Here is a 15,491-nt window from a genome sequence, read left to right on the forward strand (position 1 = left end):
TGCTCTGACCACGAGCCCAGCTCCCTCTTGTGAAGAGGTGACTTCAGAACTCGACTCAGGTCTTTATCCTTTGAAAGACAGAGAGCTGAACCACAGAGATGCCCCACCCCGGCTGTGAGACAAAGATGCAGGAGGTGCTGTCCCTTCGGCCTGGTCCACACTTACAAATTAGATCGACCCAGGGTTGTTGCTCAGGGCTGCGAAAAATGTCGTGCCCCAAGCGCTGTAGCTAGGTTGACCTGACCCCTGGTGTAGACCCGGCTAGGCTGACAGAAGAATTTTTCTGTTGACTTTGTGACTCACTTTTGGAGAGAGGGATTAACTACGCTGACGGAAAACCTCCTTCCGTTGATATAGGAAGTGTCTGCACTACAGCGTCATAGCTGCAGTGCCATAGTGTAGACATGCCTTTCCTCTCATTTCCTTGCTCACAGGAACACGGGACTGGACAGGGCCTCTTGGGTCACTGAGTCCAGTCGCCTGCTATCACAGACATCCCCGGCACATCGTCCTGGTCACACATTTATCAAACTCCACCTAAAACCTAGTTTGGTTTCTTGCCTCCACTCCTCCTACTGGAGACTGTTCCCCAACCTCTCTCCTCTGATGGTTAGAAACCTGCTTCTAAATTTCCAGCCTAACTGTCATCATGGCCAGTTTATTCCCATTTATTCTAGAGCCAACATTGTCCTTTAGGTTAAATAGCTCTTCTTCCTTCCTGGGCTTCCCCGCTGCTGTATTTATAGAGAGCAATTACTGAGAACAACCACTCAAGAGCTTTTCTGCTGGCAGGTGTGAAGGAGCAGCTTACAGTGCATGGCGGAGAGGCTCATGGTTTGAGCACCTGGGTGTGTCACCCGGGGCTTGGTCAGGAACTGCACCGGGCTGTTCGGAAGCTCTTCTCGCAGCTGTTCAAGTTGTCTCCTTTGATGAGCCAGGTTCTGGTGCTCCTACCCCGCCCGAGGAGAGAGAGGGAGGGAGAAAGGCTGGTTTAATAGGGTCCAGCATGTTGCAGCACATAGAAAAAAAACGAGAGGGGACGCGCGAGGATCTGATTGCCTGGTGCAGGTGCTGCTCCTGCTGCCTCAGCCGCTCCAGCCGCTGCTGCACGGTACGCAGCCTCGTCTGATGTTCTGACTCCACCTTCTTCGCCTCCAGCAGGGCTCTCTCCCCCTCCTCGTACTTCTGCGAGGACAGCTGGGGGACACAGCAACACAGAGCGTGGGCGGGGGCCAGGGAAGCAAGGGCGTGACGGCGCCCAGCGGGGAGGAGAAAGAGCCGTGGAAACGCCTCTGGAAACCCCGGGTCATTTTGTGTTAGACCATGACGTCCTGGACACACTCATCCTCTGCTTACCCACCACGCTAGTAAGGCAGGTGCAGCAGCAGGACAAGCTTCCCCCAGGCCACGCCACTCATAGGTCTCAACCAGGACCTGGGGGATCTCTCAAGGATTGAGTGGGTTGCTCCATCGCCATGGCTCCTCTGCCAAGGCTTGTTCCACTGGGAACTCAAGTGAGACCAAGTTCATTTCACACAGGCCACCCAACAGCCACCAGATAGGAATGGCTCTTGGTTGCCAGGGATCTGGCCTGGATTTGAATCTGTGTCAGAGGTGGAGGGCTCTGTATCCCATCTCTTACCTCCTGAGCCATCCAGGTACTCTCCGCCCCCTCCCTCACTATGTATCAGACACACAGATCCTTGTATTGTGAAGCAAGTCTCTGTAGCCCTTTGTTGTTTTAAAGTGCTGAACAACTAAAGAAAATTCATGTCAAGAACCATCGCTCCTGGCTGCTGACTTCTATAGCTCTTCAGCCAGAGATTCCCACGGGTTTTATCAAAGGAGGGAGATATCACTCTCCCCCATCACAGATGGAGAACCAAGGCACAGAGAGATAACTGAAGGGCCCAAGGGCACCCGCAGGAGGTCAGTGGAAGAGTGGGGAACTGAGGTCCCATTCTCAAGCCCCTACACCACCGCTGCCTCCACTTCCTGTGTGGCCTTTCCTGGATTCTAATGGGGAAGGACTGTGGGTGCACTGACTGCAAGGGGTGAAGAGAGGAGGAGTCGTGGTCCTTCCTACCTTGCTCATGCTGTCAATCTCCTCTGCCCTCTGTCTGACGTGCAAAGCAGCTGCATTCACCCTTTCCTTCTCGACTCTCAGCTCCTGCCTCTCTTGCTCCACAGATTCCCTTTCTCTAGCCAGCTGCTCCTCCTTAGCCCGCAGCTCACTGGCCTTGATTTTCAGATCTGCTTGTTCCTAGGAAGAGAGCATCCATGGTGGCTCTATATTGGCTCCTCTCCCGAGCACTCAACCGAAGTGCTCCAAGAGATCCATGATAGAAGAGCCCCCCCGCCCCCCAAACTCCTGGCCCGCTGGAGGATTGTTCCCTGCTGTACACTTACTAGAGCGCTGGCTTTGTTGTGCAGGGGAAGATCCCCAAGCATTAGTGTGCAGGCTCTTTCCTTCACCTTGCCCAGACAGAGCAGCTGGCTCAGAGATCTGGGCCAGTCAGAGGAAGGGTTGGAAGGTTTCACTTCACCTACATTATTCAGGGCTCCATTTCCCCCCACGAAGACTCCTTCCCATGGCAGGAACACATGCTACAGGCAAAGTGCTGCATTCACCCTGCTGAGACGGCTGTGCTGCTCAACAACCCACAGCTAGTGGGGTGGGAGACCATCACACACTGCACCCCTCCTTCCCTGCCCCAGCAGCTACGTCCCTGATGCCGAGAACATGCACCAATGCTGGTAATTTGTCAGCAGTAATAATATTAGCACTGAATTACGAGTCACCACCCAGCGATTTATAGAATACTCCGACAATGAGATCTGCTCTTACACTGCCATCATCTGTATACCTGGAGAGAGAGAGAGAGATTTCCCCATGGTGATGCTCAAAGGGGGCGGAGCAGGGACCACACGGAGGTAGGGGGGAGGATGCAGGAAGGAATTTACATCGTTACCATGTGGAATCACTGAGTGGCTGGGGAAGAAACATGTCAGCGAAGCTCTGTCAGTCTGTCCAGCTGCTCTAACCCATCAGCTGACAAAGCTGAATTCAAGCCCTGAAGGACTGAAATGGGAACTTGCTTCACCGGGGTACCTTTGCCAGGGTCATGATGGCACATTCCCTCTGGGAGTCTATCTGCAGGGCGCGGTCGACGTCACGCTCTGTCCGCTCCTTGCTCAGCTTCTGCTGGGTATGGAACTCCGACCACTCCATGGCGAGCTTTCGACGCTCCTCCGCGCACTTCTGCATGACCGACTTCTGCTCCTCCAGCAAGACATTCTGCCGGAGCAAAGCATGAGAGAGATGCAACCAAGTCCTCCAAACCAGAGAGATGTAGGGAAGGTTGGCTTGAGGTCACAGAGAGTACCCCTTCCACCAGGAAAAGCGGAAAAGGGACTCCTTACGGTGCTCTACAGACTGAAAAGGATTCTTGCTACTAAGATTCCTGCTGCTGCTCCTGTGGATTGGGTAACATTCTTGTATCCAGACAGTGGAACCCCCTCTCTGTACTAGTGGGGCAGGGTTTTGCACTGTTCCCACAACACAGCAATGACGCAGAGGTAGTGACAGATGTCACCACCCTTTGGTGAAGTCTCTACCAAACATCTACTGAGTTTAAACGGGAGTGCTTTCCAGGAGGGAAGCGTTACAGCAGTGGGTTTTAAAAGTACCGAGCGACTAGTACCCTCCACTTGACATTTTTTTCCTGCCTTCAGCCACAATCTGTGGCTTCTCTCGCACACGTGACCTAGTGCATGTCATTGTTACTCTGTGCAACAATCAATGTCTGCAAAACCCAGACAAGCCTACCACCTTCCTGCTGACCTCATGCCATCCTGACGCCGCCTCTGTCATGCACGCTGTCAATCACCGTGCCACATCTCTGGGAAGAGCAGATAGGTGCTACCCCAGCAAACACGAAATGCTCCAGGTCCAGGAGCACATGCACCTTGCCCAAGAGTGACAAGTGAAGTCGGACAGGTTCATATGCTGGCTTAGGGTTCTGATTGAGCAGGAGGGCAAGATACTGCCAAGTAAAGCTGACGGTACCGTGATGCCTCACTGAAGTCCCAAGCGGTTAATCTCCAAGGGGAACTGCTTTCCCGCCCCCAAATCTTCTACTCCTATTAGGTTAATCTCCCTGAGCTATGCTAAAATCTATTATTTCCATCCTGCCCTTTGTCCTGTCCTCTTTTGCCAGCAAAAGGATTTTTCTCCTGGCCTCGATGCCATCTGAATTAATGCTACATAATGGGAACACTTCCTCCTTGAGACCATCACCTTTGTTAAACATCAGGACACCTGACCTTTGCCCGCTCCAGCTCTTCCCTCTCCATGGTCAGCTGCTGGGTCATCACCCTCCGCTGTTCCTCTAGCGAACGCTGTAGAGATTCCACTTTGGCTTGTTCTGCTGTCACCCTCCAGCGTTCCTAGAGTGTGGAGACAACAGTGGGTAGGGGCAAAGCAATGCATGGGTTACGTGAGCCTATGGTCCATTCATGCCTTAAACGGAAGCTGTCATAAATATAAAGGGAAGGGTAAACACCTTTAAAATCCCTCCTGGCCAGAGGAAAAACCCTTTCACCTGTAAAGGGTTAAGAAGCTAGGATAACCTCACTGGCACCTGACCACAATGACCAATGAGGAGACAAGATACTTTCAAAGCTGGAGGGGGGAAAAAATAAAAACAAAGGGTCTGGGTCTGTCTGGGTGATGCTTTTGCCGGGGACAGAACAGGAATGGAGTCTTAGCATTTAGTAAGTAATCTAGCTAGATATGCGTTAGATTATGATTTCTTTAAATGGCTGAGAAATTAAGCTGTTGTGAATGGAATGGATATTCCTGTCTTTGTGTAACTTAAGGTTTTGCCTAGAGGGATTCTCTATGTTTTGAATCTAATTACCCTGTAAGGTATTTATCATCCTGATTTTACAGAGGTGATTCTTTTTACTTCTATTAAAATTCTTCTTTTCAGAAACTGAATGCTTTTTCATTGCTCTTAAGATCCAAGGGTTTGGGTCTGTGGTCACCTATGCAAATTGGTGAGGATTTTTACCAAACCTTCCCCAGGAAGTGGGGTGCAAGGGTTGGGAGGATTTTGGGGGGGAAAGATGTTTCCAAACAACTCTTTCCCAGAAACCCGGTTAGACGTTTGGTGGTGGCAGCGAAAGTACAAGGGCAAAGGGTAAAAGAGTTTGTACCTTGGGGAAGTTTTAACCTTAGCTGGTAAAAGTAAGCTTAGGAGGTTTTCATGCAGGTCCCCACATCTGTACCCTAGAGTTCAGAGTGGGGAAGGAACCTTGACAGAAGCAGATATTTTTCCACCACCACCTCTATTTTCTTTGACTTCAGGGCAGGGCCTGAGCCTTGGAGGTTCAGGCCTGGCCCTGATTTTTTCCCCCACCAAACAGGAAGACAGTTTTTCACCTGTGGAAAAAAAAAAACCTGGCCTCTCGCCATGGCTGTCCGTAGGTTAAGGGGTGTTCCCGTATTGGCTACAGAACATGCAGGCCCCCCGGCCAGAGCCATAATCAAACACAGGCTGAAGACACAGGTTGTAGGCCTCGCCTCACCTGCTCCAGGAGACGAGTTTGCTCACTCAGCCTGGCCTCCATTTTAGCGATGACCTCCTGCAGCCGGCTCCGCTCCTCCTCCATGTCCCTTTGCTGCCGCGTCAGTCTGTCCTGCAGCACTGAGGGGAGAAAAACCACCGTGCAGCAAACTGCAGCCATTCACAGGCTAATCCCACAGTCCAGCGCAAGCCACCATTGTGTCCGTCTTGCACAAAAGTTGCAGGGCCGGATCTTCAGCTGGTTTAAATCAGTGTCACTCCAATGGTGCTGTGCTGGTTTACAACAGCTGGGAACTGACCCTCAGTCCCAGCTAGCTGGGATGGATCCTCCGCTGGGAGTGTTGTCTGGCTACAGGACATTCCCGGGGAGCCGCTTTCAGCACAGAGGATCTTTGGCGCAGTTGACTTGCTCAGGTACAGCCCTGGGCAAGCCACTGTTCTTTTCAGAAAGGTAAGGGCGTAAGAGACACACAGATGGGAACATCTGCTGGAGCGGATGGATGATCTTGTGATTAAAACACTGGACAGGGATCTGGATCTAATTCTCTGCCACAGACTCCCTATGTGCTTTTGGGCAAGTCATTTAATCTCTCTCTGTGCCTCAGTTTCTTGTGTGTAAATGGGGCAGAGATTATCTTGCTCTATGTTTGTACAGTGCCTAGCACAATGGGACCTGGTCTGTGATTAGGGCTCCTAGATGCTTCCACCACACACGTCTCCTTTTGGACTGTAAGTTCTTTGGGGGCAGTGACTGTGTGTGCATACAATGGGGCTCTGATTGAGGTTGGGGCCCCTAGCTGCTACTGTAATAAATAACCACGACCGAGATTGATAGAAAAAATAAAAAGCAGGTACCCCTGAGCTGTTCATCCCGCTGACGGGCTCCAATCTCGAGCTCCTGCGACGTGTTGTGGTGGGTAGCCTCCACTTTGTAGGAGAGGTCATTCAGGTTACTGGAAAACTTCTCCATCTGCTCAATGATGCCGTTCAAAGATCTGCAAGAGGAAGGAGCAGGGCCACAGTTATGTGGTAGCTGCATCGGTTCACACTGGGTTCATGTTTTCAACGTTATCTTCATGTGATGAGGGGCTAGAAAGATTTACTTTAAAACAAAACCTTAGATTTTGAGCCCAACTCCAGGGCAAGGGGTGGCTTCCTGGGCAATAAATATGCACTGCCTTGCCTAAGAGCTTGAGTGGGTACGATAGCTTTGTCCTGAACCTCTCCTGCTCAGTTAACCCCTCCCCTCGGTAGCAGCAAAGGACAGGAGCTACTTTTTCTCAGGGGTAATGTAGAGTCCTTCAAACAAAGCTCATTTATTGACTGACAGAGCTTGAGAGTTGGTGAGGGCAATTTACTCGCTGAGCCAGTGGCTTCTGTGCAAACACATCATTGACGTCAGGTGTTCTCCCTCTGGTTGGGTTCCTCCCAGCACCCCAGCCCTGACTTCCCCTGCAGACAGCCCTCCGCTTGGGGACCATGCCCATAGATTCCAAGGCCAGAAGGGACCACTGTGACCATCGAGTCTGGGTGCGTGTGACTATTCCCCAGCCGTCCCATGGAGAGCTGTCAGGTTTATGGAGCTTGCTGTGAGAGAGCATCCCAACTCTGTAGCAACTCTGTTTTTCAGAGACTCTCTGAGCCCTGAAGGGAAGAAGCAACCTACTCAGCTGCTTGCTCTTCTCCTTCAGAACCAGAAGAGGAACCCAACCTCCCATCACGGTCTATGGTGGGCGGGTGGGGAGCTGAAGGACCAAGGGAAGGAGACCATGCTGGGTGGCAGCCGGTACCTGGTATGGGAGGTAGCACTGGTTACTGCGTCAATCTCCTGATCTTTCAGTCGTTTCAGCCTTTGTAGCTGCTCTTCATGGTCTTTGCGCATCTCCAGAATGGATGCCCTGTAGGACTCAGAGGGGAGGAGCCTGTTAACCACATCTAGTTACTTACGTTCCCTGCCGCATATGCCGCAGTCGGTGCTCAGACACACGGCCCTCGTTGCCAAGAGCCCAGAGAAACACACAGCGAGAGCTGAACGGCTGATCTCGGCCCCCGGCTGCAGGCGATTGTGGATGGTCACTGTGTAAGCTCATGGAGACAACTCATTCCTAGAGGAAATCTGCTCCTTCCTGCCCAGGCTCGAGCAGAAGGGTGGATGGGGGAAAATAACGGCCGTGCAGCCCAAAGGACCCTACGCAGGTGCAGGTCCCTGTGCCGTGCAGTGACAGTCCCAGGGTGATGCAGGCCATTGGAGCCCGTGCCCAGGGGCCTGCTGCCTGCCGGTGAGAGTAGCTCAACCTCCTCACAAGCAGATGCAAATGCTCGTGGCTAGCTGAATAACTCAGGAGATCGGGACAAACCTTTAATCGCTTCCCACCAGGGCTGGGGTTATTCTTCACACCATTGCACAAGCCTGACTTGTCCTGACACCACGATCCCAGCTGGGCCCATTTTCCCATCTGCTCGGACACGGATTCCAAGAGCTTTGGCCCCTTAGGGAGGAGAATAATTTGGACCCCGGATGCCCCCTGGATGCCCCCTGCCAGGCTGGCTGTCCCCTCCCCGGCCCTCCTTACCGCTGCAGCTCCCGCAGCCTCTCCACCTCCTGGACCTTCTCCTGCTCCAGCTCTGCCAGCCTGCGCTGCTGCTGTGCCAGGAGCTCTGACTTGGCCCGCTCTGCGCCTTGGCAGTGGGACAGGTACTGCGCTGCCAGTTCCTCGTTCTCCTGCCGCAGCCTCGCCTCGCGCTGCCGGGAAGATTCCTCCATCACCTTCACACGGCTCCTGCCCACGAGGAGACACACAGAGGCTGGAGGAGCTGTTGGCACGGTGCCTGCTGGGCTGGGGTGCTAATGGGTGGTTCTGATCTGAAATATGATGCTTAGGGGCCAACTTTCAAATGCAGGACCCTAATTTAAGTGCCAGTGTAGGTATCTGCTGCTGATTTAACAGTAAATAAATAATAATACCCAGCTCTTTATATTTTTGTATATATATTATATAGCGCTTTTCATCACTAGATCTCAAAGCACTTCACAAAGGGGATCAAATCCCCTTTTACAGGTTGGGAAACTGAGGCACAGAGCTGTGACGTGTCGTGCTCAAAGTCACACGGCATGTCAGCAGGAGATCTGGAAGTAGCACCCTGATGCCTGGTCCCCTGCTCCAACTATAAGCTGGGCCAACTGCTGTAAGCAGGGCACTACACACCCCAGGTATGCTGTGCATCAGGCAGGACCCTGAGTGCGGGGGCAAAGGTCCATGTCCCTGGTGTGCATGTCCCTGGGGTGGAGGCCCACGATACCTGTGTGCATTGTCAACGAGTTCCAAGTCTTCCTCATGACGCTGCTGTAGACTCTCCAGGAGCAACTTCTGCTGATTCCTCTCCAGCTCCAGCTTCCGCACCTGATGTGGAAAGTCACCAAGATGAGCTAAAAAAAACCCCTTCTTGGCTGGGGTGAGACACTGTACCCCATGTGACACCCTGGAACCCAAGCTCACCAATTCTATAGGATGAGGATATATTTTGTACAAAGTATGCATTGTGAGGTATCATTTGAAAATGCATAATCTACTGCACATCATTGTCATGTTAAATTTGTGTATCAGCATTGTACATGGGGTTATTGTACATGGAGCTATGAGATTTTACTTAGGATTGTTACTGAAATATACTGTAGTGCTGGGTAACTGGATACTGTAGTTCTTGATGCCATCTGAATTAACGCCACATAATGGGAACAGTTCCTCCTTGAGACCATCACTTTCAGACTCTGAAGCATGCCAGCCAGGTGTTAAAAGGCCATTACTTGTTCAATTAGAAATTCACCAGCAGGGGAGTTATAAACAAAGCGTTTACAGTTCATCTGCAGGACAGCTGGCAGGGCACGTACGCAATAGAACTACATGGCCCCCTGTCCCAGTGTAACCCACACACCTCCTGGGTGTGGTGTTCTGTCCCATCTCGTGGAACCAAGACCACTTGGATAGATGGAGAGAGAGAGAGAGAGAGAAAAAAAAACGAACAAGTCTGCTTTACAGCCTTAGCTAACAGCCAGTTGGCTTTTAGCTCATGTGGTAGAGGCTCATGCACTAAGCTCCAGAGATCCCAGGTTAGACTCCACCCACTGATGACCAGGGTCTGTCAGTGTAACAAGCGGGGGCTCGTCCGGGATTTCAGCTGGGGAGACTCTGAAGCTCGGGACCTGCTTCCTCAGCCAGGGGAAGTATGTAACCCACATACCTTCTGGGTGTGGTAGTCTGTCCCATCTAGTGGCACCGAGACCACTTAAAGAGAGAGATAAAATGAGTCTGGTAACAGCCAGTTGGCTTTTAGCTCATGTGGTAGAAATTTGTGCACTAAGCTGCAGAGGCCCCAGGTTTGATCCCGCCTGCCGACGACTGGGGTCTGTTGGCGTTACACCAGCAAGGACTTTTCCAGTGAAAAGGGTCAGGATATAAGAAAGTGGGGGGAAGGCATCTGGCTACCTCTCCCCTCCTACTCTCTGCTCATGGTAGCAAGATCATTTGAAAGACAAAGCACCATCACTGCACTGAGGGGAGTGGTCCAGCCTGGAAGGCTTTCCAGTCAGCATGGGCTGCTGAAAGTTTTGGGTCAGAGAAATCCTTTTGCTTTCAAATCTTGTTTAGCTTAGTAACATTTAAGTCAGGAAATAGCTTGCGTGTTTCTCTTTTATTTCTTTTGTAACCAATTCTGACTTTTATGCCTTTACCCTTTATACTCACTTAAAATCTATCTTTCTCTAGTTAATGAACTTGTTTTATTCTTTTACCTAAACCAGCATATTTTGATTGAAGTGTTTGGAGAATCTCTACTCAGGTTAACAAGGGCTGGTGCATAACCATTCCCTTTGATGGAATGATGGACTTTCCATGAGCTTGCACTGTTTGGGAGCGGGGGATGGGGGTGGGGCCTGAGCAGTGCAAGAAACACATTCCTGGGGTACAAAGCTGGGGAATTTGCCCTGTATGTAGTTTGTGAGTGTCTGGGAGAGCATCCATGCTAATGGCTGTGTGTGAGCATAGCCTGCAGAGGCTGCTTGTCACTAGCAAGGCAGCGTAAAAGGCAACCAGGCTGGAGAGTTAAAGGGACCCAGTGGTTCAATAGTCCGGACTATACCCTGAGGGATGTCGGCTGGCTTGCAGTCAGGTCCCCACAGAGCAAACCAGTACACATGGAGGACATCAGCATTCACCCTTAGTACAGGGATAGCTCACTGGGTGGCAGCCAGCAGGTGTGCACAGAAAGCAGGAATCTTGAGGCTTTACTAGGAGGGGTGTGGCTCGAACATCTCTGTGAGCCCTCCCTGTGGCCCTCAGCAGACTGTACCTCAGCAGACAGACCCTCTGTTACCCCATGTCTCTGGCACCCCTAATCCTGCTGCCCTTTGGAGCCCAGGTATTTCCTTCCTAACTGTTACTATCACAGCCCAGTACAATCACTCCTAGCTTGGCCCCAGTGGCAAGACTGGTGCGAATACAGAGAGACCAATCCTGCCTCTGCCCTCAGCCCAGCAGGCTGGGTCCCTCACCTGGCTCTCCAGCTCAGCGAGACGAGTCTGGGCACTCAGCAGTTCCGCCTGGTGCCTTGCTGCATTCTCCCTCAGCTGTGCCTGCAAAGCCACCGGCCTCTTCTCGTACTCACTGGCGTTCAGCAAGCTCAGGGCCAGGGGCTCGGCCTGCAGGAGCTGCAAGGGGAGAGCACCGAGGGGTGGGGAGACAAAACCAAGCCCTTTTAGAATGAAGAGTGGCAGAAGCACCCTGTCAGCCCAGCAGGATGCAGTGTCCTCCTCTGCAGAAGCCACGCCCTGTCCTCACCTGCTGCGGCAGTAGAACCTGCTGGAGAGGAGCCCCAGACAGGGCAACCTGCAATGAAACAGGGAAAAGCTCAGCCACCTTCTCCTCTTAAAGGCCTCCACCCCTGTGGGGAACATCTTAACTCTACTGAGCCTGGGAAACCCCTACAATGGCTGCCATTAATTCTGGTCCTACTTTGCGCCCCTCCTCCAGGCTTGCCAGTCCTTCTCTGATCTTACCCCACTGCAAATCTGGATCCTTTCTTCCAGAAGAATACCTCTCTATGAAACCTCCAAAGGGTCCTGCCCCAGAAGGCAGCATGGACAGGACAGGAGACTTCCAACCTGCCCCAGAGCAGGCAATGGAACAGACTCGGAGTTTAGTTCGGTCTTATTGCTGGAGATAGACTCAGGAGTAATAGGATCAATTCTTTTTAATTAAAACATACACCCCCCAACCCCCCATAATGAAGGGCAGGAAATGAAAAGGACCCAGAAGGTCCAGCTTCGGCTTCTCAGTGAGGTCTTGAAAGCTAAGTAAGGATTCCAGGACACACTCCTTTTTAAAAGCTTTGATAATTTTCCCCCTTCAATTGCACACACACACACACACACACACACACAGTCCTTTCACCTCAAAACTAAGAAAACCTGGCAATGTAAAACCCAATAATTAGCTAGAATTCAAGTCTCATTATTAATTACTACACTCACAAATGTATTCTGAGCACTTCTAGTGAAGGGCCTCATAGCATTTTGTAAACCCTACTTAAAACCTCACAGGACCTCTGGAAAGGAAGTAAGGGAGTGTTATTTCACCCCTTCTACTGCTGAAGAAACTGAGGCATGGGGAAATAGAAGTGACTTGACCTAGGTCACATTAGCTAATCAGTGAGACAGCAGGGAGCAGAACACAGACTCCCGATTCCCACTTCCCGATTCCCACTTCCCACTCCCAATTCCTGCATTTTAGCCACTGAAAAATGACTGTACAGGTAGGGGTGTATTATCCCCAATACACCATGATCGGTGTTGTAGCATCTCACACCTACCGGAGTTAGTGTGGAAAACCCCAGACCCTCTGGATGTCCTTGGAGAGAAGCTGCAGGTGGAGAAAATTCAACACATTTAACACTCAGACATGGCAGTGGACTTAGGCATTTTCAGGGAGACAGTAGCATTGGAAGCCTGGCAGAAATAAATGAAGCCCTTCCATAAGTGTGCTGCTTCAGCATGATGAGGACATGCTAGTGTCATAAACGCTCCAGCCACTGAAGCAGTGGGGGGCAGGTACTCCAGACCACATGGGCAGAGTGGAGCCTTGAGGGGCTGGAAGGTCCTCTGGGCACTAAAGAAAGATGCATCTTTAATGAAACCCTTGGACCCCACAAGTGCCTCCTTGAATGCTTTATGTGCATTCGTCCCTTCACCTGCCTTGCTACATCCCTGCCAAGGAGCTGACTGGGACAGATTTCTACTCCGTGCATATGGACTGACACATGGCAGGTGCTTGATATGCAGCACTGGCCTGATTTTCATTCACATCCCACACCAAAATCACTAAGACCCGCAAGTGCTCAGCACCTCTAGGAAATCAGGCCATACTACTTGCTCCCAGGGACCCAGGCATGTAGTGCAGGTCCTGGCCCGGTCAGCAAGCTCTTTCCTTCTAACCCAAGGGCCACCATTTCTGCACCCCCCTCGAATTCCTTCCTGCTTGGCCAGCCTCATCATGGTGCTCACCCTCCAAACAGGAGGCAGATTATTGACCTCATGTGAGACAACCAGCTGGAAAGAGAGGACATCATCACCCTCCACGCGCAAGCCCAGTGCGTTTCCTCTGTGACGTGCCAGCCCTCCGCCAGTAGCAAGAGAAAGGGGCATCTGGCTCCCACCAGCATCTGCCTCCCACAGCCTGCACAGCTACCCTTAAGTCACACAACTAACCACATGCATTTGCTTTGAACCCTTCATGTTATGTGCTCTTTCCAGGCTCCAACCCAACACCACCTGGACACCTAATTGTCTCCCACCCCCATTGGCTTTGATGTCATCCCTTTGACACACCACTGAGGCCACTGTCTGCTACCTCCCGACTGCATAATGTCCAATCTCTTTTAATACAGTAGTACCTCAGCATCACGAACACCAGGGTTACCAACTGACCAGTCAACCACACACCTCATTTGGAGCTGGAAGTACATAATTGGGCACCAGCAGAGACAAAAAAAACCCAGAACACAAATACTGTACAGTACTGTGTTAAATGTAAACTACTAAAAAAATAAAGGGAAAGTTTAAAAAAAGATTTGGCAAAGTAAGGAAACTGTTTCTTGTGCTTATTTCATTTAAATTAAGATGGTTAAAAGCAGCATTTTTTTCTGCATAGTAAAGTTTCAAAGCTGTGTTAAGTCAATGCTCAGTTGTAAACTTTTGAAAGAATCATAATGTTTTGTTCACAGTTATGAACATTTCAGAGTTACGAACAACCTCCATTTCCGAGGTGTTCATAACGCTGAGGTTCTACTGTATATTTAATGGACAAAAAGTTACACATATGCGCCAACAGGGGGCAGTGCTCTGTAACAGCTGGAACTGAGATGGGAATAACAGGTAGTGGCTGCAGATGGCTGACGGTTACCCATGTCCCCGCATCCTTGGACTGGGGGTGTGTAGGACAACGAGGGTATGTCTTCACAGCAACTAGACACCCGCGGCTGGCCTGTGCCAGCCAACTCAGCTAAGGCTGTGGGGCTGTTTCATTGCAGGGTCCTAGAGCCTGGACTCCAGCCAGAGCCCAGGTGTCTACACAGCATTGACACAGCCCTGCAGCCCAAGCCCCGTGAGCCTGAGTCGGCTGGCACAGGACAGCTGTGGGTTTTTCTTTGCTGTGTAGACATACCCTAACGGGCTAACACTGGGATACAAAGCAGTGAAGGGATGAGGTTGAATGTTTAGGTAGGGTAATCCAAGGAGGTGAGAGGATTGTGGAAGAGGAGGATGAAGAGCAGAGGTGACTGAGGAAGGCTGAGGACTAGTTATCCTACTGCTAGCGTGTCAAGGAAAGCATGGCTGCTCAGGTCTGGCCCTTCCTCAAGACCAGAGGGGTGATGGAAAGAAGCAATGCCAGACACTAAACTAGCATCCAGGGGCTGTAATTGGAGAGGACTCTGTCCACACTCAGAGAGTGTGGGGATGGCAGGGGGCTGAGACCTGTGGGGATCTGACCCCTTCCAGCTGACAGAGAGACAATACGAACATGTGATCAACCACACATTCGTCTACCATTCAATTGTGGGCAAGCCTCAAGGGTCCCTACAGACATCACAGCAAATATGTTTGGACTTTTCAGAATTCGTAATGAAACCTTTTTGATACACGACCTGGAAACCTTGCTAGGCCCATCTTTTCCCCATTTTCATCTCACCTTCAAGGGCAATGATGCAGAGATCATTTCACTTTAAAAGATACAACTTTGTATTTCTCATCCTGGGAGAGAGAGTAGAATTTGGGAATCCTCCAGGTTACACAATGTCTCTCTCTGGCTCCTGATCACTCAGCTAGGTGCGTCAACAGTGCGTGTTGCCTCCCCAGTACCTGGGACGATTTGGGATGTGAAACATACCGGCGTGACTGGTGTCTCCAGGAGGTGCCCCTTTCCTGGACTCAGATGTAAGAGATGAGGCTTGTTTCTGAGTGGTTAGCCATGGACCAGGATACCTGTGGGATGCATAGAGTAGATAAGTAACTAGGAATGCTATTATATAGCCTCATTGCAGGGCGTATGGGGAAAGAGAGATTAAAGAGGTATTTTCCAGTTAACATGCATAGCTTTTGTAAGAAGAGTGTTTCACAAAACATCCGGTCAGCAGTTTTGTTCAGCACCAGGCGTATGGATTCCTGCACGTGGAGTCACAAAGGGGGAGGGTGTTCAAAGGTCAAAAGTTGGAGTTGTCAATCCAAGGTGATTTTTCTTTAAAACATACTGCACCCGATCTCACTGTTCACGCACATCACGGATTTGCCACCACAAATCAAAAGCCACCACAAAGTTCTCTTCCTGCCTACCCTCAGGCAGTCATGGACTG

The 15,491-nt window shown here is 51.0% G+C and overlaps 1 protein-coding gene across 5 annotated transcripts in view; it reads right to left on the reverse strand.

Annotated features, from left to right (window-relative positions):
• Positions 1-15,491, reverse strand: part of FBF1 (Fas binding factor 1) — a 33,624-nt gene that overhangs the window by 1,529 nt on the left and 16,604 nt on the right. For 4 of the 5 annotated variants that reach the window (XM_073311629.2, XM_073311632.2, XM_073311628.2 and 1 more), the window contains exons 16-29: positions 15,029-15,123; positions 12,456-12,505; positions 11,426-11,473; positions 11,140-11,295; positions 8,892-8,992; positions 8,165-8,371; positions 7,382-7,489; positions 6,447-6,586; positions 5,593-5,711; positions 4,327-4,449; positions 3,113-3,298; positions 2,087-2,263; positions 1,060-1,197; positions 812-950 (exon numbers count right to left, since the gene is read on the reverse strand). In XM_073311629.2, the coding sequence (XP_073167730.2) occupies positions 812-950; positions 1,060-1,197; positions 2,087-2,263; positions 3,113-3,298; positions 4,327-4,449; positions 5,593-5,711; positions 6,447-6,586; positions 7,382-7,489; positions 8,165-8,371; positions 8,892-8,992; positions 11,140-11,295; positions 11,426-11,473; positions 12,456-12,505; positions 15,029-15,123 (1,787 nt within the window). The remainder of the gene's footprint in view (positions 1-811; positions 951-1,059; positions 1,198-2,086; positions 2,264-3,112; positions 3,299-4,326; positions 4,450-5,592; positions 5,712-6,446; positions 6,587-7,381; positions 7,490-8,164; positions 8,372-8,891; positions 8,993-11,139; positions 11,296-11,425; positions 11,474-12,455; positions 12,506-15,028; positions 15,124-15,491) is intronic. The other variant, XM_073311630.2, reaches the window with a different exon arrangement.

The sequence above is a fragment of the Lepidochelys kempii genome, chromosome 14 (genome assembly GCF_965140285.1).
Source record: "Lepidochelys kempii isolate rLepKem1 chromosome 14, rLepKem1.hap1, whole genome shotgun sequence".
NCBI classification, from domain to species: Eukaryota; Metazoa; Chordata; order Testudines; family Cheloniidae; genus Lepidochelys; species Lepidochelys kempii.